At 41.8% G+C, this 24,715-nt stretch overlaps 1 protein-coding gene and 1 long non-coding RNA gene across 5 annotated transcripts in view; both read right to left on the reverse strand.

The window, feature by feature from the left end:
- Positions 1–2,598, reverse strand: part of nrp2a (neuropilin 2a) — a 61,603-nt gene extending 59,005 nt beyond the window's left edge. For 2 of the 3 annotated variants that reach the window (XM_044187414.1, XM_044187413.1), the window contains exon 1: positions 1,719–2,597. In XM_044187414.1, coding sequence (XP_044043349.1) covers positions 1,719–1,794 — 76 coding nt within the window. In that variant the 5' untranslated portion in view covers positions 1,795–2,597. Of the gene's footprint in view, positions 1–1,718 lie in introns of all 3 variants that reach the window. The other variant, XM_044187415.1, reaches the window with a different exon arrangement.
- Positions 2,599–6,131: 3,533 nt separating this feature from the next.
- On the reverse strand, positions 6,132–24,267 carry LOC122872183. 2 transcript variants are annotated; one of them, XR_006377043.1, is made up of 4 exons: positions 24,108–24,267; positions 12,163–12,232; positions 6,443–6,581; positions 6,132–6,165 (listed from the first exon to the last, which is right to left on the reverse strand). It is a non-coding gene; the product is annotated as an uncharacterized LOC122872183 (long non-coding RNA). The 2 variants fall into 2 exon arrangements; XR_006377042.1 differs by lacking the exon at positions 12,163–12,232.
- Between the last annotated feature and the right edge of the window lie 448 nt (positions 24,268–24,715).

The following is a 24,715-nucleotide window of genomic DNA, read 5'->3' on the forward strand; positions in this document are numbered from 1 at the left end:
AAATTAGACTTAAACTCTTAGATTTAGGTTTTTCCTTTAATTTGTCCCCCTTCTGTATTATACAAATATAACAGGAAAAGACAAATATGTCATAAAGTAAGATGTGTGAATACGCATGATTAAGTACCACAGACACACAACATACAGAAACATTATATATACTATTGTCATTTTTCCTGCGCAAAAATCCCACCTGGCGACAGGCGGCGAAAACGCACATCCACAAGAAATCTAAAAGTGGGACACCCGGAGTCAGACCACCGTAAAAGCAACAAGAATGCTAGAGTAGGCAAGTGCCTTACAAGGATGAGTGAGCGAGAGGCCATGTGTCATCCCACTAGTGGCGTCACTTCTCTGTATGGTAAGCCAGTACATACAACCCTTTCCCACCAACACCTCCAAACCTGTCAATATCATGCACATTTCTGGTGGCATAACGAAGCAACAACTAGTGAATGACTCGTTATTTTTTATCATTTGATCGTTTCTATGCATGACACCAGATGGAACACTGTGCTCCGAAGTGTTAAATCCACATTTAATGAGGCTTCTAAATACATTTGTATTTCAAATATGGACTCATTAGCCACAGTGCCGTTTCCGTGCTTAACGGCAAGAATTAGCCCTGCTTAAGTGCCTTAAAGCAAGGCTCTGAATCTCTACCAGCTGCATGGCTGTTATTCTGCGGCTCATCCTGCACGATAATCTCCCACTTTATTGTTATTTGACTGCTGAGCGTGCACGAAGGTGACGGTGCGCCGCCGCCTGGAGCTGCCGGCGCTCAGCCACCAGCAGCCCTGCCTTCACCCTGCACAGACAACTCCAAGGAGCACGAGGAGATAATGAAGGAGAGAGGCTTGTGGTGGCTGATGAAGATAATGATTATAATGGTGATGATTACAGTCCTATTAGTCAAATCCTACAATGACAGTCTAGCTTTTACGCACGGTTTCTTGGACACCAGCGAATTTGTAAAACAGCAGCCCAGCCTACGCCTAAAACCTGTTTTCATCCGGATGAGAAATAGCATTTTAATCAGCCACGGGTTTGTTTATTTCCCTTGATGAATAATTCAATTAAAGAAAAACAACGGGCAACTCGGGGTAAACAATGTGTTTGAATTTTCAAAAGCTTCATGCATATAATTAGCTCATTCACAGTCCAGTGAGCTGAAGGGAGGCTCTATCCTGCTCTCAGTCTAGCTGGGACAGATAACTGTTTCCCATCTTCTAAATATTTGATGAAAGCATCCAAGTTCTTTAGTTTTATATGTGTAACAGCTGGCGGGGCTGAAGTAGTCACTGACTTAAATTTAAAAAGTCATCATGGTTCCTATGATTATGATGAAACACGCACATACATTAGGCCAATATATACATATATATGTATATATATAAACCCGTTGCATTTCTCGCTAGCTCCCATATTTATCATGTCTAAGGGAAAAAATATTCAAGAAAACAAGAGACACATGGATCTGGTTAGAACACAATGGCTTGATCATGCCAGGCGCGTATGTGTATTGAAATAATACGAAACACATGACAAGGGGCTCTTGAAAAACGGTAAAATAATTGTAATGTATAGACCCAGTAGATTAAACTAAATGTGATGTTTACACTACATTCATGCTTCTGTGATCTAGAATATCCATTTGGCGTGTTTTGGTTGAGACAGACCATGCGTGCGTCAAAATCAAAGAAGTAACTAAAACTCACCCTCTTCTCCTCTGACTCTCAATGCCAGATGACACAATGCCATTAAAAATCCAATCAACGATGACACAAAATCCATCTTGGATGACTCAGAAACTCGTGGAGAGCTTTATGTTTCTAATGTTTCCACCTCGTAGAATATAAATATTTCTGTTCCTTCAAAAAATCCACACCCCTTTAGGACCAAAAAACGCTGGTAGCAGTCAAAACTAGACCGCTTCAGTAACGATCCCACGGCGTTTGTTAAACCATGGTGGAGAAAACTATGTGCCAACTACATGTCATTGAATAAATTCAGAATTTTTTTATTTGCTCAGCCCTTTGCCTTTTAAGTCTGTCCATTTAGCGGAGCGGTGCCACTAAACCTCATCCAAAAAATAGTGAACAAACAAACTCCTTGATCAATACTGCGTGCGCTCCGCAGCTGGCAGGCTTCGGGCGATATCTGCGCTCCGGAGAGTCTGGACAGCGGCTCCAGGTTGCGCAAAGTTCCGAATGAGAGGATCCCAGTCCCCGTCTCTCCCTCTCTGCGTCCCCGCGTATTTTGCGCACACGAGGGTTGGTTCTCCTGTAGGGGCTTGGTAGTAGCAAGCTAAAGTCCACAGTAACAGCTCTCACAGCCCTGGAAGCCTCAGTCCGAGTGTCAGAAGTTGCTGTTTAACGCGGCACAAAAGTCACAGAATAATAAATAAGAAACAGTGCTGCGCTCTTGCTTCCAAAAAAGACCGTTCATGCCATGCCACCTCCTGCGGCACCGCTACTCTCTCCTGTGTGTCTCTCTCTGGTAGCGGCTCCGTACAGCCTGCGCTCTGCTCCGACACCGGCGTGTGTCCTGTGTACGCGTCTGGGAGGTGTGTGTAGAGTGTGTGTGTGAGTGAGTGATCGCGCTTTTGAACTGAGCAGCTATCGCGTTACAGTCACGGCGCCTCGGCTCCGCCCTCTCCCGTCGGTCGCTGATTGTAGGGAGGGAGAGAGAGCGCACGTGCACGCGCCCCACGCTCTCTTGCTTTCTCCCCTCTCTCTCTCTCTCTCTCTCTCTCTCTCTCTCTCTCTCTCTCTCTCTCTCTCACACACACACACACACACACACACACACACACACACACACACACACAGACGCATCCCCCTTCAGAAGATACCACAGATATGGACTCTTCCACAGATAAGTCCTAGATAAGACATATTGTAATGGTAAACCAGGGAGCAGAACTTCTCCTAGGGCTGTTTTCAAAGGAACAGAGGGGAGAGATGAGGAATAGAAAATCCCAGAAAGAGTGAGACAGGGAGGAGTGTCTGACTGGGTAGGGGGGTGGTTGCACAGTAAACAGGCACAAGGCAGCCTTTCACCACAAAACACATCAAACGACCAAGCCAATGTCAAAGCCCTCAACTCAACAGAGGGAGAGCCCACCTCAGCCCTGCCCAATCTCAGCCCTACAATCAACAGGCCTAAATACAGAGCGGGAGGCTGTATAATGACACAGTAGTGAGCTCAAAATAATCTGCTGAGAAAGGCCTCTCCAGCGTCCAGCCCATGTGCCCTGCCTATGGCTTGTATTACCGTGTAATGTAATGGACTGGCTGAGGCCTGGCTGTATAATGAGGTGCAGTATGTAGCCTCGCTGGCATCTTTATTTGGAACAGCTAGGTGCATTCCTAAAGGTCAGGACACATGGGAAACTTTTTGGGGCAATGTAACATGCTATACTATATAGGTATGTATAGGTGCATGCTTTTTTGAAGGGAATTGAACTTAACATTAGAAGTGTTGGTGCCTTGTAGAACAGAAATAGAGCAACATGATGGTCATGAACACCTACACACATAAGCTTTTACAATCATAACCATCTTGGCTTATTCTTCCTGGATCATGACACTCATGATTTGTAAACAATGTCAACAAAAGACCCCAACATGGAAACCAATGCCCTTGACAGAAGGTTGTATGACAGGTCTGGGTGTAACTGCCTGACTGTCTGTCTGTCACCTCAGTCAACTGTCATCCCTGCTGCTCTACACCCCCCAGGTTGACTAGATGCCATCAACTTGCAGCTTTCTTACAGCCTGTCAGTCATTTTTAAGCCCACCTCTAGCTGGAGGGCACAGCGGCTGTCAGACGTCACTGTGATTGGCTAATCTGAGCCTTTGGGCGGTGGTCCTCACTGGCGTAAACCAGTTTGTCATGCGCTATATTGTGGAGTTGTTTATGCTTGCGAGATTGTTTTTTTCCCCAGTGCCGCTCATGTGCTATATGTGTGCGTCTATTGATAAGAAAGCATTGATTAAACTCTTTGTGATGAGCAGTGGGTGATCCTCGATTAACCCCCGTAATGACCCTTTCACAGAGATAGAGAGAGATAAAGAGAGAGAAAACACAGCCAGTACAAAACCTTCAAGCAACACTGGGCCACTTTCTGTTCTACCCCCCCCAGTCCCCAAGGGTCATATGATACTCCTCTTTCCCATTTGTCAACATCTCTGCCCCCACCATCAGCTTTCAACCCCCAAAATATTGGGTCAACGAATGGCTAATGGAGGGCAACAGTCCGCAAGAGAACCTGAGAAAGAGAGAGAGATAGAGAGGGAATGTTGTGGGTGGAATATGTTTGTATTTATCCCCACAAGGGAGTACATATACTGTAGCCTTCCTGTATACAATTCTTGGCTGTATATGTATTAGTATTTGCTTTTTGGCAACATGTTAAATGCTGCACTGCACTTCCTAGAGGCCACCTGTCAATCAAACTATGGGTGATACTCTGTCATCGTTTTTCTTTTCCGTTGATGAAATATGAGTTTCTCTAGGTGACGCACATTCAGCCATGGTGGCTATCACTACTCATACAAACTACCCTGTACTTCTATTTATATAAAATAAGCTCCAATAGAAAGGAGCAAAATAGACATTTATCATAGAGTAATGAGTCAGATATGCTGCATATGACTAAAATGAAACTCCTTGCAAGCACATGGCATGCTATAATATGAGCCCCGGCTTAAAAAAGCCACAGGACACTGTATATCTCAGTGTCAGAGGCTGTTTAAGTACCGCAGCAGTGAAATCAAACACTTAACCTGCAGCTGCAATATGTGAACCCCTTTTTCTAATGTATTTTTCCCCAGGTCTTACCATCTGTATTCCCTCTGTCTTCTCTCTGCCCCAAAATACAGTCGACAAATGGCTGCCATACAGTCCAACTCCTCACCTCAGCACACCTGCGCTGTGTTCACTCTTGGGCGGTAGAGGAGAACACAACAGGGTCTTTCTCCCCCTTTATGTGTGTGTGTGAGAGGGAGAGATAGATACCAACCGCTGCCATACTGCCTCTCTTATCACAACCTGCCCCGGAGACTGACAGCATGACTGATAACTCTCCCTCTCTTTCTCTTTCTCTCCCTTGTCTCTGTCACACACAAACACACACACACACACACACACCTCTCTACCTCTTTCACTCTCTCAACACCTCTCCTCTCTCATCTCTCTCCCATCAGTGTGTTTCGCCAGTCAGCCGGCTGTAGGTTCAAGGAGGAAACTGTGTGAAAGTCTAGTAGTCTTTTGAGAGGCTGAGTGATCTTGGTCGAGGCCTTCAGCTTTCCTCTCTTCGTCACTGACAGGCATGGCTTTAGATCTAATGGTGGGGGAGATAAGCTAGAGATAGCCTTGACTTGACCCTATTGCATCTCCAGTGTGTGTGTGTGGGAGGAGCTAAGGGCATTGTAGTGGAGGGTCAAGGAGGGAGTTTTACGATCTCCTCAGCTAGCAGTATCAGAGCTTTCCAATCATTTTAGGGAAAACAAACATAAAATGATAAGAATTATTATACACACACACACACAGGTTGGAGGCAGAGCTCTTTCAAAGCCTATAGGAGCTCCGAATTAAAATGATGTAGCTGCTGCATGTGTAATCTTCAAAATGTCCTGTTTGTTGTATTTTTATCTTCACACTTTTCTTTGCTGCGGCAGTGACCCAATTTTCCCTTGGGATCATTAAAGTTTCATCTGATCTTTATCTTATAAGTACACATGCGCGCGCACACACGTACACACACACACACACACACACACACACACACACTCATCTGCCCTGTGATATTTCTAAATACTCCCACACTGTTTCCTCCTGTGAGAAGGATCTCCCCCTTTTCACCAGGAGGCACAAATTCCAAATCTCTCATATCTTGTGCTATTTATAGACTTACTGCCACCGTCAAATTCCTGATGGGCCACCCAGGCTATGGGCATGTCCTGGCCAGGGCCAGGATAATAATTACACACACTTACTTACAACCATACTGTACTGCGTACACTAATCTTGCTTCTGCTGTGCTGGCTGGTTGCTTGGATTGTATGGAAACATCTGGTGTCTGACTGCTGTTTTACCACTCCTCCTCCTCCTCCTCCTCCTCCTCTTCCTCCTCCCTCTGTGTGCTTCTGTATGTGCTACCTTCAATACCAAAAACAGTATAATCATCAAAACACTTTCAGCTGCAGTTAGAAACAGCATGCACACCAGACAGGGAGGAAACCTCAAAGTAGAGCTGTGTAGAAATGCAGTGTTTGGATTTAAGGAGACACCCAGAAACACAACATTTCGTGATCTTGCTCTGCAGTTTTTTGTCCATCAGTGTTGTTGTAAACTCTAACATACTTAATCTGACATTTTGTGGTTGCTAAGATCAGTTTGTCACCCATTCAGGGAAGAGAGATGACAAAACACTCACTGTAGTCTGGAGTCATATTCAATGACTACTCAGAGCTTGATTCAGTGTAGGATGATTCATTTGCAGTACACAACTGAGCCTAATGGGGGCAGGCAACTGCATCAAGCCGATGTGGTGAGGAAACCAGGCTCCAGGCAACCTTTAGGAACATAGTGTAAATATAAACAAACTTGATGTTAGAGTATGCATACATTAAACCGGTTAAGATATTAAAATAGGCATGTAGGCAAACTGCACTTACGACAGCTATCTAGACAGATCTAATTTGCTTAATTGTGGCATATCCAAAGCATCTTAGAGTGCAGTTAAAATAAGGCATTTTATTAATTATTCAGTTAATAAGTCACAGTGGATGATCAGCATTTGCCAAATTCCCTATTTTGATAAATAATAATTTATTAACCTGCTTTAATAAGTTGCTGTTTTTGATTCAGATGTGAGCTTTGCTTGTTTCACATGGCCACGCTCCTGTGTATCTACCCCATAGCTGATGTCGGCTTGGTTCAAAAACGTTGTTTGCTCACTTTAATTGCAAGATGCCTGCTCTATTCCCCGGCCACCTCTTGTTTATGATACAGCATCATTATCCTCTGTATGTTGCAGAAGAGAAGAGAGAATGCAGCTCCTCTTCCTTTGCTTTTCCACCAGGATCTATTTTACTTCTGCTCTGTCTCTTTCATCTCTTTCCACCGGCCTGCTGTGTGTCTTTATAGTCACATCAAAGTGACCTTCGCCACCCTATCACCCCCTTCAGTCTGGAGACCAGAGAGGGGGGCTTACTACACATATTTTCCAGACAGCAATACAATACCTGACATGTTGAGCACTTTTCAATGAACAATGGAAATACAACTGCATAAAAACTACAGCTACAGCTAATCTTTTATACCTTACCCCCACATGGTGTTTGTAATGGTGTTTGTAGGTTCCAACCCCGCTCCATCATGGCAGGAATGAGTGCTGCATTAGGAGGCAATAATAAAAAGACAAGAGGCCATTCTCCACGCCTTGTTTACTCTGCAGGGCCTTTATCACTCGGCCTCTGAAGGAAAGATCAGCGCTTGACAAACCAGGGAGCGAAAACACTGGAGGACAAGTGCATGCTAATGAGAGAGACATTTTTTTGGTGAGGGGAGATTAAAGTGCTGCATGGCTAGGAGCTACAGTTTTGTCTGCTGCTACCACAATGTGAGGCAGAATAAAAAGAATCATGTCTTTATCGTATGATGTCAGGCATGTAAACATTATGTATGAATGCTATAACTGTGACTAAAGACACACTGTAATATTACATCATATTTTATATAAATATACATATTTATACTGTGCATAGGCTAAATGTATACATTTTCTGTATGATGTATTTCCCTTAAAGAATTAAATAGGCATTATTCTTTATTTTCCTTATTGTCAACAAATTCCGTGTAGGGTTAGGTCCAAACCAAGAATGCATCAGCCTGTCTTTCAGTACTTATTTCCTTACCCTGTTTGTGGCACACAGTCCCAAACCCACTGGTTCCTACTGAAGTTATAAATCTTTAAAAACGGGTCACAAATACATACTTTTATAAAAAAAAAAAAGCCTACATAATTTCCTAAAAAAACTGGGTACGGTATTTTTTAGCAAACATTACTCAAACAGGAGTAAATAGTGCATTTATTGTGTGACCCCGGTTTCCATCCAGGGGGTCAGTGTGGACATTGTAGAGGACTACAAGTACCTGGGAGTACACTTAGACAATAAACTGGACTGGGCTAAGAACAATATTTAGTTGTTTTTTTTTTTTTTCCTATTAGACATATTATTACATTGCATTTATACCGTATTATCATCATCAACCGGTAAACCCACTTGGTACTTCACAATTTATTTTATTTTATACTTATACCCACTTGGTACTTAATTTATTTTCTGACCTGTTTTTTATAGTTTTTATAGTGTATTGTATTATATATTTTTTTGCTAGTACTTTTCTCCTGTGTGCACTGACGTAAAGACTGTAAGAGCTGCTGTAACAAAGAGTCTCCCTTCGCGGATCAATAAAGTATTTCTGATTCTGATTCTGATTATTGGGGACTATTTTCAGTGGTGGATTAATATACTTTTGGTGCTCTATTGAATATTTATCACAGCAGGATGGTGTATGTGGGATTCACTCAAAATAAACTACAGTGTTTGTGTTAATTCTAATGAAGGAACATGTCCCCAGTGCAACAGTGAGGCTTTTTGGTGTGTTTTTAACAGCTTTTGGACAACAATGGAGGCACAGAGGAATAAGTTATATCAGGTTTTGGCTACACAGGTTATGTTAGTAGGACCAAGTTATTGTTGGATTTGGTCTTGATATTAGAATATCACCAGCCTCATTCTTTAATTATTTGATCACAATCATGTTACCTTTTCATGCCCACAACATGCCATTTCTGTTATATTTCCCCCTTTATTTCTCTCTCTCTCTACATTGTCAACAAACAAAAATGTTGAAATAGAGTAGGATGGAAAGAAGAGGAAAGAGAGAAAAATGGAGTTTGACTCTGTAAAGGATTTTAAACATTTCTTTATGTGCTTCTGAAGAAGAATCATGCCACTGAGCCATTCAGTTAAATAGAGAAAGACAGAAATGGGGAGACAGATGGGTTGAGGAAGTTTGAGATGTAAAGAGCAACAGAAGAGATTTGCTGTGCATCTGCTGTGGGAGAAAGAGGATGTCGAAAGAGGGAGCGAAGTGCACACAAAAGAAGAAGAGTCCCATTAACAAAAAGAGGCAGAGAGAGCGGCAGAAGAGGGCACTTAGGATAAGATGGCTGACAATTTAAAAAAAAGCAAGGATCTTTGAGAAAGGCGGCTCCCTTAATGTGGTTTAACCCTGGTGCATTCACATTACCATGGTAATCTTATCAATATCGTCTGTGTGTGTCTTCGCGTGCATGTTGGAGACAGCTAAGCACTTGGCCCCATTAGCAAAACCTAATTGACTTACAGCCTTCTGACCACAAAGGTAACATCTGTGTCAGTCATGTAAGTGAATGCCCCGTGTCACCTCACACATACACAAAAAGACACACACACAGCTTTAAATGACATTTGCTTCATTGTGCATCCCTTTGCCACTGACTGACCTTGATATGCACCAGTGGATGCAATATGGACAATGAGGTGAGACGGAGTGGGAAAGAGGGAAAAAGACACACTGGCATTTGCAGAACAACATGTGAAAACTGGCATTTAACCCCTTTAAACATACAGTTTCTTCCTTTTTTCCCCTTAAGTAGCTTTAAGGGTGGAAAAATCATCTTATCCCACACTGTCAGACAGTATCACATTTATAACATGCTCTACCAAACAGTAGAAATGTCCATTAATAAAAGGTAAAGGTAGTATTGCTAACATTTAACCCCCCCTCCAAAAAAAAGCTGAATATTGCCATGCAATATGTATTTTCTAATTACAAACTATGAATATGATAAATGTAATGTTATTCGTATGTTTGTTGAAGTTATTGTATCAGTATGATTTTCAAGACTTTTTTAGACGTTTTTAATGAAAATACACTAATCAGGTAAGTACAAGGTGATACTGAGAGTACTGGAAAAAATGATTCAACAAAGCCAAATATAAGCACAATAACAGTCGTGGACATTGACAAACTTTAGTGTGATCACTGGGGGCGGCACAACTCCTGCCCAAATGATGTATTTAGATTGAAGTGTATAGGAAATACTTTTAAATACAAGTCAGTAATGGTAACTTCAAAAACCACAAAAAGATGATCCATCGCTGGGGGCCCACCACACAGATGAGAAGGTCTGATCTGGTTCTACAAAGACTGAACAGCAGATTATATGACTTTATGTTGTTTTTATATCTTGGTTCATGGTCTAAAAACACTGGCTCTCAACTCAGTAGCAACTTTTATTAGACTGGTAAATGTCTTTTTCTTTTAAACTCCAAGCTCTCAGTTCGTAAAACAGGCTTTCCATTCAAAAAAGCTCTCTAAGCCCATGCCATGTAACCCTTGTGACATCATCAGGGGTTAATTTTCTCAGACTTCAGAAATCTCCCTCCAAAGCCACAGAAGACACTGTACAACTGTTTTCACAAGTTGAGTAGTACTCCTCGAGAGTAAACTAATGTCCTTGTGTGAAATCGGTGGAGTGCTCCCTTAACTTCAGTGCATACAGGATGAGACAGACAGACAACAGCAGTGAGGGATTGACACACAGACAGTGACGGAGAAAGAACGAATAGGCCAACGAGTGAACATTATTTAGCCATGGATACAGAATATCAAATGGAGGACAGGAGGCGCCTCCATATCAGCCTGCTATTATTGAAAATGACTAATATATTCTGAAGAGAGAAAGACAGAGAGAAAGAGAGATGGATGAGATATGGAATCCGATGGAGACTGACACTCAATCTTTCTGAATAGTAATCCAATAACGTCTCCTGAGTTTCCTTATGGCTAATCAATTGTGCCGCAGCGCAGAAACAAATCACCATATCGCCAAGTCAATAACCGTCAGTCATGGAAATACCTCGCCTCAACTGTCAGTGTTTATCAAGCTTGGCTGAGTCTCAGCCCTCACTGCAACAGCGGAGAGAAGGGTGACACGGGTATGTTTGGTATGCACTCTCAGAGCTCTCTGTGGTGGCTCATGCTGGTTGTAATTTAGATAGCAATAAGACAGAGATAGTAAGGTGTTATCAACCACGCACTGACCTCAGGTGAAGCCAAGCGCAACCAAAGTAAAGATGGATGAAGATCAATGGCTGACAGGGCAAACACAACAAACATGTTTATCAGGGAAGGGGAATAGGTCATCTTACACCTTCATAACACACACAAGATATATCCTCCAACACTGGACACATTTTAAAGAGAACGTTTACCTTCAACATTGTTGATTCTTATTTTCCTCTTTTCTTTGTCTGGTCCTGGGGCAGTGTATGCAAATAGCATGTTTAATCAATGAGCCTCACTTCACTACACATCACAAAACAAATACATGCAAACACAGATCTCTCACAGCGCTGACTTCTAACGCTTGTACCCGAACTGAGTGAGCCTGTCAGTACTGGTTCTGCACTGGGAATTTCATAATCAGGATCTTAGGTCAGGATCAATAGAAAACAGGAAGCTGCAGCTCAAAATCAACACAATATATTGTTTTATCAATTAATAGCTAGGGGTACATTCTTGTTATGTTTACTTTAATTCATTCACTCAATACATAGTGGAGCATTTAGCAACTCAAGAACCCGATATGTCCGTCAGGAGAAACCGAAAACAGAGCTAAAAGTTGAGTGAATATTAGCCAGGTAGCCAGAAATACAACTTGAAATGAATGCTGTTGCTCCTTGTCTGCTGGATGTGTAAATAGGCAACTGTTAGCTAACAAATCAACTTAAAAGCTGATAATATGTCAGTGTTGTGTTCACAGCTTGTTTCTGCTTCCTCCAAGTGGCCAAAACCACTTATTGGAGGTTTATGGTATTTTTATAATACATTTTAATTGATGAATTCACTTCACTTTAAGCAGCAAGGTGGTTAACTAGCTGTTTGGCCTATGCTATCAACAGCCAGGTGCTAAAAGAGATAGTATGCCTGTAATTAAATTGCATTGTCATTACTTAGCAAACAGTGGGCTAATTAAGGCACAGCAACAAACAGAATATTTGCCAAAAATAAGCCAGTCAAATTAACTAATCTTCTTACCTTCACAGTAGTGGTTGGAGACAGCATCTGGTCTTTTCTGGTCACATATTGTAAATCAATGGGATAATATCTAAAAACAAGAAATATATTAATCCAAAGCCTAAAAACTTTGCTGCAAATCCAAACCAAATTCCTCTGAGTGGACATCACTACAAGTCCAAGGTCAGAGCCAGGTGTTGTCCTTGGCGCTGTAGTTGGTCTGGGCCCAGCTGAGATAGAATTTTAGAGAAAAAGTTTTTTAAAAAGTATTTATTGACAGGAAATGTCCTATCTAATTAGCTGCGCAATTAAATACACCTGGGTCTGCAACCCACCTGCACTGTTCATTGTCCTTTATGACGTAACAAGGTCTGTTGGGGCAGAAACACGCTGAGGTGTGTTTTTAGTAAAAAAAAAAAAAAAAAAAAAAAAAAAACCGCACAGTGCAAGGGCTAAAATCAATAAAGCTTTTTAGTTTGTATTTTTTGGACTTTTTTCCTCTACATTTGAACATCCCCACATCTTAATCTGACCACAGACCAACAAGCAAACTGGTAGGACTCATTTCACCTTCGAGGAAAATTTGATTTTGCTTCTACAAAAGGAAAATTATAGGATTTACAGTTTTTCCAACTTTAACTTCCTAATTCACCACCCACGTCAGAATTAATGCCATTACTCCAACTCTGTGGAGAATAAATCAACATATCAAGAAATATCATCATATTTCTTTACAAATGTGACACCGACAGACTGGATGGAAGGAGTATGAGATTTCCAGCCAAACCTGGCCTGGTGCTTCAGACTGAATGAGGCGACCTCATGTGCTCACTGCAGCTACATGGTTAAGGATTTATACCTTATTAATTACAGTGAGGCAAAACTGTCAAGGGTTTACCACCATGATGATGAATGAAACATGTGAATGCTGTCACTGCCAAACCAGACTCATGTTTGGCTCTGACCTAGATAAGCTAACTCTTGTTGTTGTGTATTTTAAATTTCTGTCTGAAGCATTTTAGATTAATGTATAGCCCAGTGCTGGAAGGCCATTTTTGTTGGCTCAGTGACCCTACATTGAAATTAAATAAATACCATACTGAAGTAAGGGTGCTTATGAATGTACACTGTACAAAACTAAAATCCTCTTTTTAATTCCTGATTTAATAGCATTATTCGTTTTTCATTTGCTTGAACTGGCAGAAAGTGTCAAAAGAAAATGTTTGACTTGTATTTCCAAAGTGGGACTTTGTTAAGTAATAAGAAAGGTTCCTTTGTAACCAGATTAGCAGAATCCTGCCTTAATACTGTCTCCACAGCCTTTAATTATAAAATATAACAGAGCTCAACTTTCTAACTTGTCATTCTTTCTTTAAATGATGTAGAAATCCCATGTAAAATAGAGACAATAGGAGAATTATGTGATTTTTTTATTGTTATATGTATCACGGATATCCCACTCTGATATCAGTCCAATATTAAATTATTAAATATCAGATATGGCTAATCATTGTTGTCCACCTAATGATGGGCATTCCTCATTGGCCCCAGCTGCATAAATGCAGTCTGTAAAACAACCAATGATTTTTTAGCACATTTATTATTCATTAATTGTCAGCTATATTTTTGTAAATTGATCCCACATTTCAAGCAGTTTTATCTTGGTCTAACTGTTTTTCTACTCTGGAAGCTACAAGATTGACTAGTAAACACTGAATAATTGTGTATTCATACTGCTACAGCAAGTCTAATCAAATGGAAATATATCAACTGAAAACAACTTTTGGACTAGTTTTAAATAGAGACCAGTGATGTGGATAGTCAAAGGAACAAAGATGCTGGTTTATTGTGTTTTTGTAGGGTTATTATTAATATTATATTATACATACACGTATGCCATGCCAGTAGAGCTTAATGCATTTTGAGCTGGGCTAAATCTGACTAGGGAGACATTTAAATAAAGCTCCTGTGGTGCAAAATTGACATAATGGGAATCCACCCCGAGGTCAAAAGTCTAGCGAAATAATTGTATTTATTTCTTAATGAATTATCAATTAATTAGTAAATTATTGAGTCTCCTCGGGCAGCTCTCACTGATTGGCTGACCTAATATTCAGCTTGCTAATCTTTAAAGCAGACTTATTGAAAGAAGATGAGATTTCTGGTGGCATACTATCAGAATAAGAAATGTTGAGTTTGATTTTCTGTTAGTCAAGGCTGAATGCTTTATATGCTTTAATTCCCATCACTGCTATTTACTACCACCACTATTTTAACAGCTCACCACCTTATTCAGCGTGATTCTCATTTTCTGAATGAAACACTGACAAAAGCTTTGCCTGATTCATTGTTGATAGGAAACACCTCTCAGTCAGCTGTATTGCCTCATTTGGCCGTCTTGCAGCTCAATTCAAGACAATTCAAGACAGTCAGCTCATTAAAAATTTACAAAACTGATGTTTAATTTGAATTTTTCTCATAAAAAGAGCTGTAAATCATCCATCTTCCCAAAACACTTCCTGTCTGATTGCTGTGGTGCTCTAACATCACAGACAGACAGTTGCCTATTAACATTCTCATTAGTGAAAAGCTGCTAAGTATACACTTTAAATCCTGTGAGAGGAGTCTGAAATGTGTCAGTGTTCACTTTGGATACTCTTGAGATTAATTCTGTATCAGAGTTGTGAGTTGGAAGCAACACTGTTGGTTTGGCTGGGTTTCACTGGCTCGGGTGTGTGTACCATCTGTAAGTGAACAGTGTGTGGTTTTATAGTGACAAGCCCAGTTGAGAGTCAGTGGTTCAGTAGCTGCGAACCCAGTGGCCATATATGAAGAAGATAATGTCACTCAAGTGAAGTTCTTTAAAAAGTTGATTTGATTTGGAAACAGAGGAAGTATCACCTAATTAACTGAATATTTTAACTGCTTTAAAAAGATGATTTGAAGAGTCAATACTAGACTAAATGACTTGGTAACTTATCTCTTGCAGTGTGTGTGTGTGAGAGAGAGAAAGAGACAGTGATAGTATAGGGGGCGGGTATGTAAAAAACATTATCTTCCTTTCCCTTTCTTTCTCTTTCTCCACCTCTCACCTCTGTTTCTTTTGAAGAGGAAACAACAATGGCACCATTAAGTGTCTGGGGGGGTCTTTGATGTGAATGGACCCTAAATGGCCCTTTCAACAGCTAAACATGGGAGGGGGGATGGGACGGCAGGGGGGGTGAGGGGAGGCCAACCTTGCTTCAATGCAGTATATCCAACTTGTTAGTTGTAAAATTTGGTGTGATGATCTGTCTTAATACCAGTTTTAGATGATAATAACTTAACATAATACTTTTAACTATGCTCTATGTTGTAATCTTACAATAATTTTATATATGCAAAACAACACTGACAATCATTTTGATTGATATATGATAAACACCTTAACTTCCCTCCCTCCACCCTTGTCTCCCCATTAAGTATCATTTCCCCAGTGCAGATCCATCTCCTGTATTTTGTCAAACCATGTCAAAATCGCCCTGAGTCACCCGCCAACCAGCAAAGAGCTCTCAATAAAAACTGAATAAGCTGTCAATCATTCTGCTGCATAGCCCATCAAACACAACTGGCAGTGTATTCCCAAATACAGTGATGTATAGGCCCTCAGTACTATATCATATCACTCTATTTTGGAATTTACTGAGTGGGATCTCATGAGCCATTAGACTGAGAGTTTGGGGCATCCAACAGGGAGCTTTGTCATCCAGAGAAGGAAACTATGTTGAACAAATCTCGGTATTTTTCCTCTACTGTCTGTGCTTTAGAAGAACAATCCACTGCAGGTGGCAGGCTTGGAAGCAATGGGACCTCATGAGCCAGTGGGCTGAGAGATATCTCAACTGGTGCAAATGCTGCATCCTGCAGAGAAGGAAAGCATTAAAAAAAGGGATACATCTTCCTCAGCTGAACTGCCAGAGTTTGAATAAATACCTCTTTGAAACAGTCTTAACATGAATTGAACATTACAAACTCCGTCACGGTAGGTTGCAAGACTATTGTATTGGATTGCATTAACGACTGTGTCCAGTTGCCCTTGAAAGACTAAGGTTAGGTAAAAAATGCGATAAGGTGACTGAAAAATAGGAATGTTGTTTGCAGGTCTGTGACAGAAGGCAAACTCCGAACTCCTGCATGACAGCCAGACGTGCTTCATGCCCATCCACCACCCCGACCTTCACATCCGCACTTTCAGCCTCGCTACATATAGGGAACACTACCTCCTGCATTGGCATTTATTTTGGCATTTGATGTAGATTATGAAATGCAGAAACATCCAATACACCCCATCTTTTCTTTTCCAATGTGTGCAGGAATCCAAGCCTCCCACAAGCCTGCACAGCACAAGCGGGTATAGATAATGAATGGGTAGCCTTATCATGTTGGATATAAGCTCCGTATTCAACACAGGTATAAATTAAGATGGGATCAAAATGGAATCCAGAGCAAAAGCAGGATCGGAACATCAGGAATTGGGATCAGGCCAGGAAGAAAAAAAAGTATCTTTCACCAAGTTGTTTCGCCATGCCACCCTGCAGCTCTTCTCAGGCAAGTACCATCATGCTGGCCAAGGCCTTTTCACAGAAAATAAACCAGAAATGAATTTATATTGTTTTTTGACTTATGGTGATAATTTGTATCACTGGGTGTGAAAGAGTAGGGCCCTGGAATAAGAAAAAGGGAGGAGGATGATAAGAAATAAAGACATTGGGAAAGAAGGAGGAAGGAAGAGGGAGGAAAGAGAAGAAAAAAATCATAATGCAAGGAGGACAGGAAGAAGGAGAGAGAAACTGTCATATCTCTGCTGTAATAGGGAAAAGGGAGCCTTTGCTGATTGGAGTTGCCATGGCAATGGTTGGCACCTAGTGTATGTGTGTGTCTCTGTGCATGCTTGTATTTGTGTGTGCAGGGTTTTGTGTATGTGAATCTGCTTCTGAGCATCTGGAAATGTTTGTTAGCGTGTATATATGCATGTGTGTGTGTGCGTGTGTGTGTGTGTGTGTGTGTGTGTGTGTGTGTGTGTGGGGTGGGGGTTTGAATGGGGGATCTTGTTGGGGGATTATCACTGTTGTCAAAGGCAAATGAGGAAGGGGACCAGAGAGGCACAACAAAGCGCTACTAGCCTGCTCTGTGGATGGCAAACATACTGTAAACACACAACCAGGAGAGAGAGGGTGTATGTGTGTGCGAGAGAGAGAGAGAGAGAGAAATGTTGATTTTTTTTACACTGATGCATTGTCCACAACATTGTCCTTAACTTTCGCATGACTACGCATGTCGAACTGATTGAATTTGAAATAGGATGATAGAAGGAGGCAGAGAAAGACGAGAGCCAGAAAGAGAGAAGGCTTGGATGTCCACATGTAAGATTAAATGTTTGTCCAAATCTTCAGACAGCAACACAGTTGCCTGCTTGAACAAAAGCTTCTTCCTCTCAGAGAGTCTAGCTGACATTAGCCAAGTAAGAGAGAACTTAACATGCAGTAAATTGTGGAAATATTCGCTGCACTACATATATTTGCACATACACACACACATGCATGTGAAGGGTACTGTACAGGAAATTACTCTCAAACACAGAACATACACATATAAAATACAAAAAAAAACATTCAAAATATGAACCACACTGAGATTATTTGTAACCCAATTGCTCTCTGACACACACCCCACACTCCTCCCCTACAGGTAATGATTGCAGCCAGAGTCATTATTTTCAATCCCAGGTCCAGGATGGTTACCATCTAAAGGTCATGACAATAGCCTCTAATTGTTTTTGGGGGTCACCAACCTGTTTGTCAAGCCAGCACCTTGCGTGTCATGCTCATTATTAATAATGGCCATAGTACTGCGTCGTCTCACGCCCTGCTCGGGGTCAATATGGTTTCAATTCGAGCAAGTCAAACTTCAAAACTGGAGATGATTTGGAAGCAGGCTGGATGCCATGCTGCTAAAACCCACACAACAACAGAATGGTGGGTGTGTTGAGTCTATTGTGCATCTGCAGTGTATCTAAAATGATTAATCTTTGACATTCTTTTTTTTTTTACACTTATGGATGTGTTTCTGCTATGCACTTTCCACAGATCACCTGTCAGTCAAACAGTGTGGGCAGCACTGTTTCCTTGGACTGTTTCTCTATTGACAAACTTAGAATTTTTGAATTTTTCAGCATTGGTGGGTATTGCTGCTCATGCTCAACAACCCAGTTCTTTTACTTAATGTAAAATGCATCATTTGCTGTGTGCCAAAGGACTTCCCAAGCCTCCAGGCAGACACTGGGTGTTATGAAGGCTATAGGCTGAGCCACTAATCTGTGATAGACAGGTGCATAATGAACATTTATATGCAAGGCAAAGCAAGTTTATTTATAAAAGGACATGTTATACACAAAAGCAATTCAAAGTGCTTTTTATAATACATGCAAGACATGAATTAAGAAGTATAGCATAAGATGTTAAGAAAGAAGAAACAAATTCAAAAATAAATTAAAATAATGATAAATACAGAGAAATAAATCAAATATATCTTTTGGACATTTGTTCCAGCTCTGTGACGCATAAAAAGAAATGCTGGTTCTCCATGTTTAGTTTGGACTGTTACCACAAGACTTATATGTTAAAAGACAGATATATTTTGGTCCTAAACTATTAAAAGTTTTATAGACAGACAAGCAGTAGTAAACTTTTTAAAACTTTACTTCAAACTGAAAGCCAAAGCAAGAGACCTGAAAATAAGTGGGGAGAGACCTAAGACAAGACCATTACAGCAGTCTACCCCATTGTAAATTAAAGGGTGGACAAGTCATGCCTGGAGAAGAATCCTCAGATTTTGTACCATGTTTCTTAAAATTAAAGTAAGGTACGTTGGTATTGGCTTGATTAAAATTTAGATCTGAGTCCATGATTGCACCAAGATTTATGTCATTGTTTGAGTTGAGCATTGAGCCTCAGCCTTTCTTCTTTTGTACCAAGGATGATTATCTTCGTTTTGTCTAGTTTGCTGGAGGGAAGTCAGCAACATCCTCTTACAGATTCAATGCACCTATGGGAACTAGCTTAGGCACATTTGGGTGTTGCCTGCATAATGATAGATGGTTTTATTGGCCAAATAGAAGCATGTAAAGGGTGGAAGGGGATAGAATAGAAGAGGACCATGGATTGAGCCTTGTGGAACTCCACATGTCATTTTGGTTTGTTTGGATACATCATTGCTGAATAAGAGTGGTTCTTGAACGCTGTTTTCTAGTGTGTCTAGTAGTGTTGTTTGGGCAGAATGTTCCAAGAAGACTAGTAGGGAGGTTTTGCATCTGAATCAATTTCTAGACAAATAATTTAGAACCTTAATGAGAACAGTCTTCTTCTTCTTTTCCTTTCGGCTGTTCCCTTTCAGGTGTCGCCACAGCGAATCATGTGCCTCCATCTAACCCTGTCCTCTGCATCCTCTTCACTCACGCCAATTAACTTCATGTCCTCTATCACTACATCCATAAATCTCCTCTTTGGTCTTCCTCTAGATCTCCTGCCTGGCAGCTCCAACCTCAGCATCCTTCTACCAATATATTCACAGTCTCTCCTCTGAACATGTACAAACCACCTCGCTGACTTTATCTCCGAAACATCTAATATGAGCTGTCCCTCTGATGTACTCATTCCTGATCCTGTCCGTCCTTGACACTCCCAAAGAGAACCTCAACATCTTAAGCTCTGCTACGTCCAGCTCTGCCTCTTGTCTTTTCTTCAGTGCCACTGTCTCTAAGCTGTACAACATCGCTGGTCTCACCACCGTCTTGAACACCTTTCCTTTCATTCTTGCTGATACTCTTTTATCGCACAACACACCTGACACTTTTCTCCACCCGTTCCAACCTGCTTGCACTCGCCTCTTCACCTCTTTTCCACAGTCTCCATTGCTCTGAACCGTTGACCCTAAGTACTTAAAGTCCTGCACCTTCTTCACCTCTGCTCCCTGTAACCTCACCGTTCCACCTGGGTCCCTCTCATTGACACACATGTATTCTGTCTTACTGCCGCTAAGCTTCATTCCTCTGTTTTCCAGAGCAGACCTCCATCTCTCTAGATTTCCCTCCACCTGCTCCCTGCTCTCACTACAAATCACAATGTCATCCGCAAACATCATAGTCCATGGAGATTCCTGTCTAACCTCATCTGTCAGCCTGTCCATCACCAGAGCAAACAAGAAGGGGCTCAGTGCCGATCCTTGATGCAGACCCACCTCCACCTTGAACTCCTCTGTCACACCTACAGCACACCTCACTACAGTCTTACAGCTCTCATACATGTCCTGCACCACTCTAACATACTTCTCTGCCACTCCAGACTTCCTCATACAATACCACAGCTCCTCTCTCGGCACCCTGTCATATGCTTTCTCTAAATCTACGAAGACACAGTGCAACTCCCTATGACCTTCTCTGTACTTCTCCATTAGCATCCTCAAAGCAAATACTGCATCTGTTGTACTCTTTCTAGGCATGAAACCATATTGCTGCTCACAAATGCTCACCCCTGCCCTTAGCCTAGCTTCCACTACTCTTTCCCACAACTTCATTGTATGGCTCATCAGCTTTATTCCTCTGTAGTTGCCACAGCTCTGCACGTCTCCCTTGTTCTTAAAAATTGGCACCAGTACACTTCTCCTCCATTCCTCGGGCATCCTCTCACTCTCCAAGATCTTGTTAAACAAACTAGTCAGAAACTCTACTGCCACTTCTCCTAGACACTTCCATACCTCCACAGGTATGTCATCAGGACCAACTGCCTTTCCACACTTCATCCTCTTCAACGTCCTCCTCACTTCACTCTTGCTAATCTTTGCTACTTCCTGCTCCACACCAGTCACCTCTTCTACTCTTCGTTCCCTTTCATTTTCCTCATTCATCAACTCTTCAAAGTACTCCTTCCATCTTCCCATCACACTCCTGGCACCTGTCAATACATTACCATCCTTATCTTTAATCACCCTAACCTGCTGCACATCCTTCCCATCTCTATCTCTTTGTCTGGCCAACCTGTACAAATCCACCTCTCCCTCTTTAGTGTCCAACCTTGCATACAAGTCCTCATATGCTCTTTGTTTGGCCTTTGCCACCTCTACCTTCACCTTACGCTGCATCTCCCTGTACTCCTGTCTACTCTCTTCAGTCCTCTCAGTGTACCACTTCTTCTTAGCTAACCTCTTTCTCTGTATACACTCCTGCACTTCCTCGTTCCACCACCAAGTCTCCTTGTCCGCTTTCCTCTTTCCAGATGACACACCGAGTACCTTCCTACCTGTCTCCCTGATCACAGTAGCTGTAGTGGTCCAGTCATCTGGGAGCACATCCTGAACACCCAGAGTCTGTCTCAGCTCCTCCCTGAAAACTACACGACATTCTTCCTTTTTCAACTTCCACCACTTTGTCCTCTGCTCTGCCTTTGTCCTCTTCATCTTCCTCACCACCAGAGACATTTTACACACTACCATCCTGTGTTGTCTGGCTACACTCTCCCTTACTACTACTTTACAGTCCCTGGTCTCTTTCAGATTACAATGTCTACACAAGATGTAGTCCACCTGAGTGCTTCTACCTCCGCTCTTATATGTCACCCTATGTTCGTGTCTTTTCTAGAAGAAAGTGTTCACTGCAGCCATTTCCATCCTCTTTGCAAAGTCTACCACCATCTGTCCTTCTGCGTTCCTGTCCTGAAGACCAAACCTGCCCATCACATTCTCATCACCTCTGTTCCCTTCACCTACATGCCCATTGAAATCTGCACCAATCACCACTCTCTCACCTCTGGGGATGCTCTGCATCACTTCATCTAACTCACTCCAGAATTTCTCCTTCTCTTCTAACTCACATCCTACCTGTGGGGCATAACCACTCACAACATTGAACATCACCCCTTCAATTTCCAGCTTCAGACTCATCAACCTGTCTGATACTCTTTTCACCTCTAGAACATTCCTCACAAACTCCTCTTTCAGGATAACTCCTACTCCGTTTCTCTTCCTATCTGACCCATGGTAGAACAACTTGAACCCTGCTCCTAAGCTTCTAGCCTTGCTACCTTTCCACCTGGTCTCCTGGACACACAGTATGTCCACCTTCCTTCTCTGCATCATGTCAATTAACTCTCCAGCCTTCCCTGTCATAGTCCCAACATTCAAAGTCCCTACTGTCAGTCCTACATTCTTAGCTTTCCTCTTCTCTCTCTGCCTACGAACACACCTTCCTCCTCTCCTTCTTCATCTTTGACCAACAGTAGTCCAATTTCCACCGGTACCTTGTAGGTCAACAGCACCGTGGCGGTCGTTGTTAACCCGGGTACCGACCGATCCGGTATGGAAGTCATTTTCACGCATTTTTAATTTGGCATGTGTTTTACGTCGGATGCCCTTCCTGACACAACCCTCTGCATTTATCCAGACTTGGGACTGGCACAAGAAGACACTGGCTTGTGCCCCCTTGCGGTTGCATTAACCTTAATGAGAACAGTATCATTAGTATTTGAAGTTAAGTAGTTTCTTCCAATTATTTGACTTACAAAGGGAAGGTTTGGGGCTGTAGTTTAGAATCATAGATGCATCTAGACTTTTGGTATGCGTCGTTACAAGCTGCCAAGCTTTTCTCTCCACTGTCACAAAGACAAATCCCCGCACAGTTATTGTACTTAGCAACTGATTGTGATTACAAGGTTTTTAATATCCATGCTATGACAACAGCAAACCTGTCATTACAACAGGCCAGTTTCAGTTTACACTCTGAATTCCTGCTGAGTAAATACAACAATCTGCCTGAGCCTGTTGTCATTTCACTTCCACTTCAAATCCTCAGCCGCTGTGGGAAAGTACTAGCGTTCATAAATCATTCACTTGTTATTCTGCAACCCAGATATGGAAGAGACGAATGCATCGCAGTCTACAGCCTCCTATCCCACATTATACCCGTCTTTTCTGCTCTCTGCGATTGTGATAGAAAATCCCGGCGCAAGTTTCCGACTTAGTAAATGTCAATCTTTCAGAGGTTTTGTGAAGAGAATTGCTTCCATGCGACCACAATAGGCTTTTTATGACAGCTTCAGTACCATGATAATTAGGCAGAGGTTGGAGAGGCAGGCTACAACTGGGATACCATATGCAGAGTGTGAGTGCATGTGGTGGTGGTGACGGGGAGGGTAACTGAGCTGATCCACAGTACACAATGGACTGGCAGCTGCTGTAAACGATAGCAAGGTCATCACTACTGCAGCCGCAGGACTGTGTGTGTGAGAGAGTGTGTGATGGAGAGCCTGGGAGAGAGAGGAGGGAGTTGGCAAGTGTGTGAGAGAGTGCGGTTACATTTCCATCCATTTCGGAAAGGTTTTTAAGAGGACTTTTCTAACTTTCCTAATAAAATGCAAATTAAGTGCATTTCCATCAACATTATTGGAGCGTATTAAAAATATCTCACACAAAATGTCTGGTAGGTGTCTTGGGTTGATGGTAGTAATGCATAGCTACATTTAGCCATCTAATAAGAAACCAGAGCTGAGTCACATAAAACAAAACAAAACTACACAGAGAAAAATGGATCAAGGAACTGAAGTTGAATTGCTTTCCATGTTTCATGTTGCCATATTGTATTTCATGTTGTCTGGAGACTGTCATAAGAATATCACAGTCAAAACAGCTCATCAGTCATGTTACTTGTCTGTTCGCTGTCCATCCAAGTATAAACTCCTAAGTGACAAAAGCAAAACCAGGCTAGAGCAAGCAGAAAATGTTTTTTTTTAGTAAAATTTTTCCTTTCCAATACAGTTTTTCTAATATGACACTTCATGATGTGCAAAAAAAACAAACTTAGAAACCTGTCTATAGTGCGAGTCGGGTGTGAAACCGAGAAAATAGAGAGACGTGTGCATAAACAGAGGAACAGACTGTACCTGTGAGCTGAGAGTTCTGATAGATAGTGAAGTTGTTGTTATTCAGGTGTTTTTCCTCAGTGATGGAGACTCTGACCCCCCACAAGTCAACTCCGAAATCAGTTATTTCCTGTATGGTGAATAAGAAAGACCGACAAACTGAGACTATCAGCTCATAACATTTGGTTTGAAATGCCAATTTAAAGGCACACAAGCACAGGTGTTTTCACTTATTCTGGCTGATTAGACCTCTGCTCAGGGTGAATTTGGGTGGAGTTATGCAGGCAATTATGTGAGGTCACCAAATTTCATGTACCAGAAAGAAAGATACCACTCGGTACCACACTTTCCAGCATAGTATTACTCTTTAATGAAAGTAATGTTTTTAGATGCTGATCCTACTTTGAGGCTAATGGTTTAAAGTTGAATCAAGAGATTTTTGGCCACCGGGGGACAGTGGAACACGCTGAAAACACTGATATATCACCTTCTAAAGTTGTTGTGGCAAAGGTGTTAGCAAACAGCTGCCTATTTATACATCCGACAGACAGGGAGCAACATCAGTGCTGGAGTCGGCCACCTGGTGAATGTAAGTCCAATATTCACATTTCTTTGAGCTCTGTTTTGGT

The sequence above is a fragment of the Siniperca chuatsi genome, linkage group LG24, assembly GCF_020085105.1.
Source record: "Siniperca chuatsi isolate FFG_IHB_CAS linkage group LG24, ASM2008510v1, whole genome shotgun sequence".
Lineage (NCBI taxonomy): Eukaryota > Metazoa > Chordata > Actinopteri > Centrarchiformes > Sinipercidae > Siniperca > Siniperca chuatsi.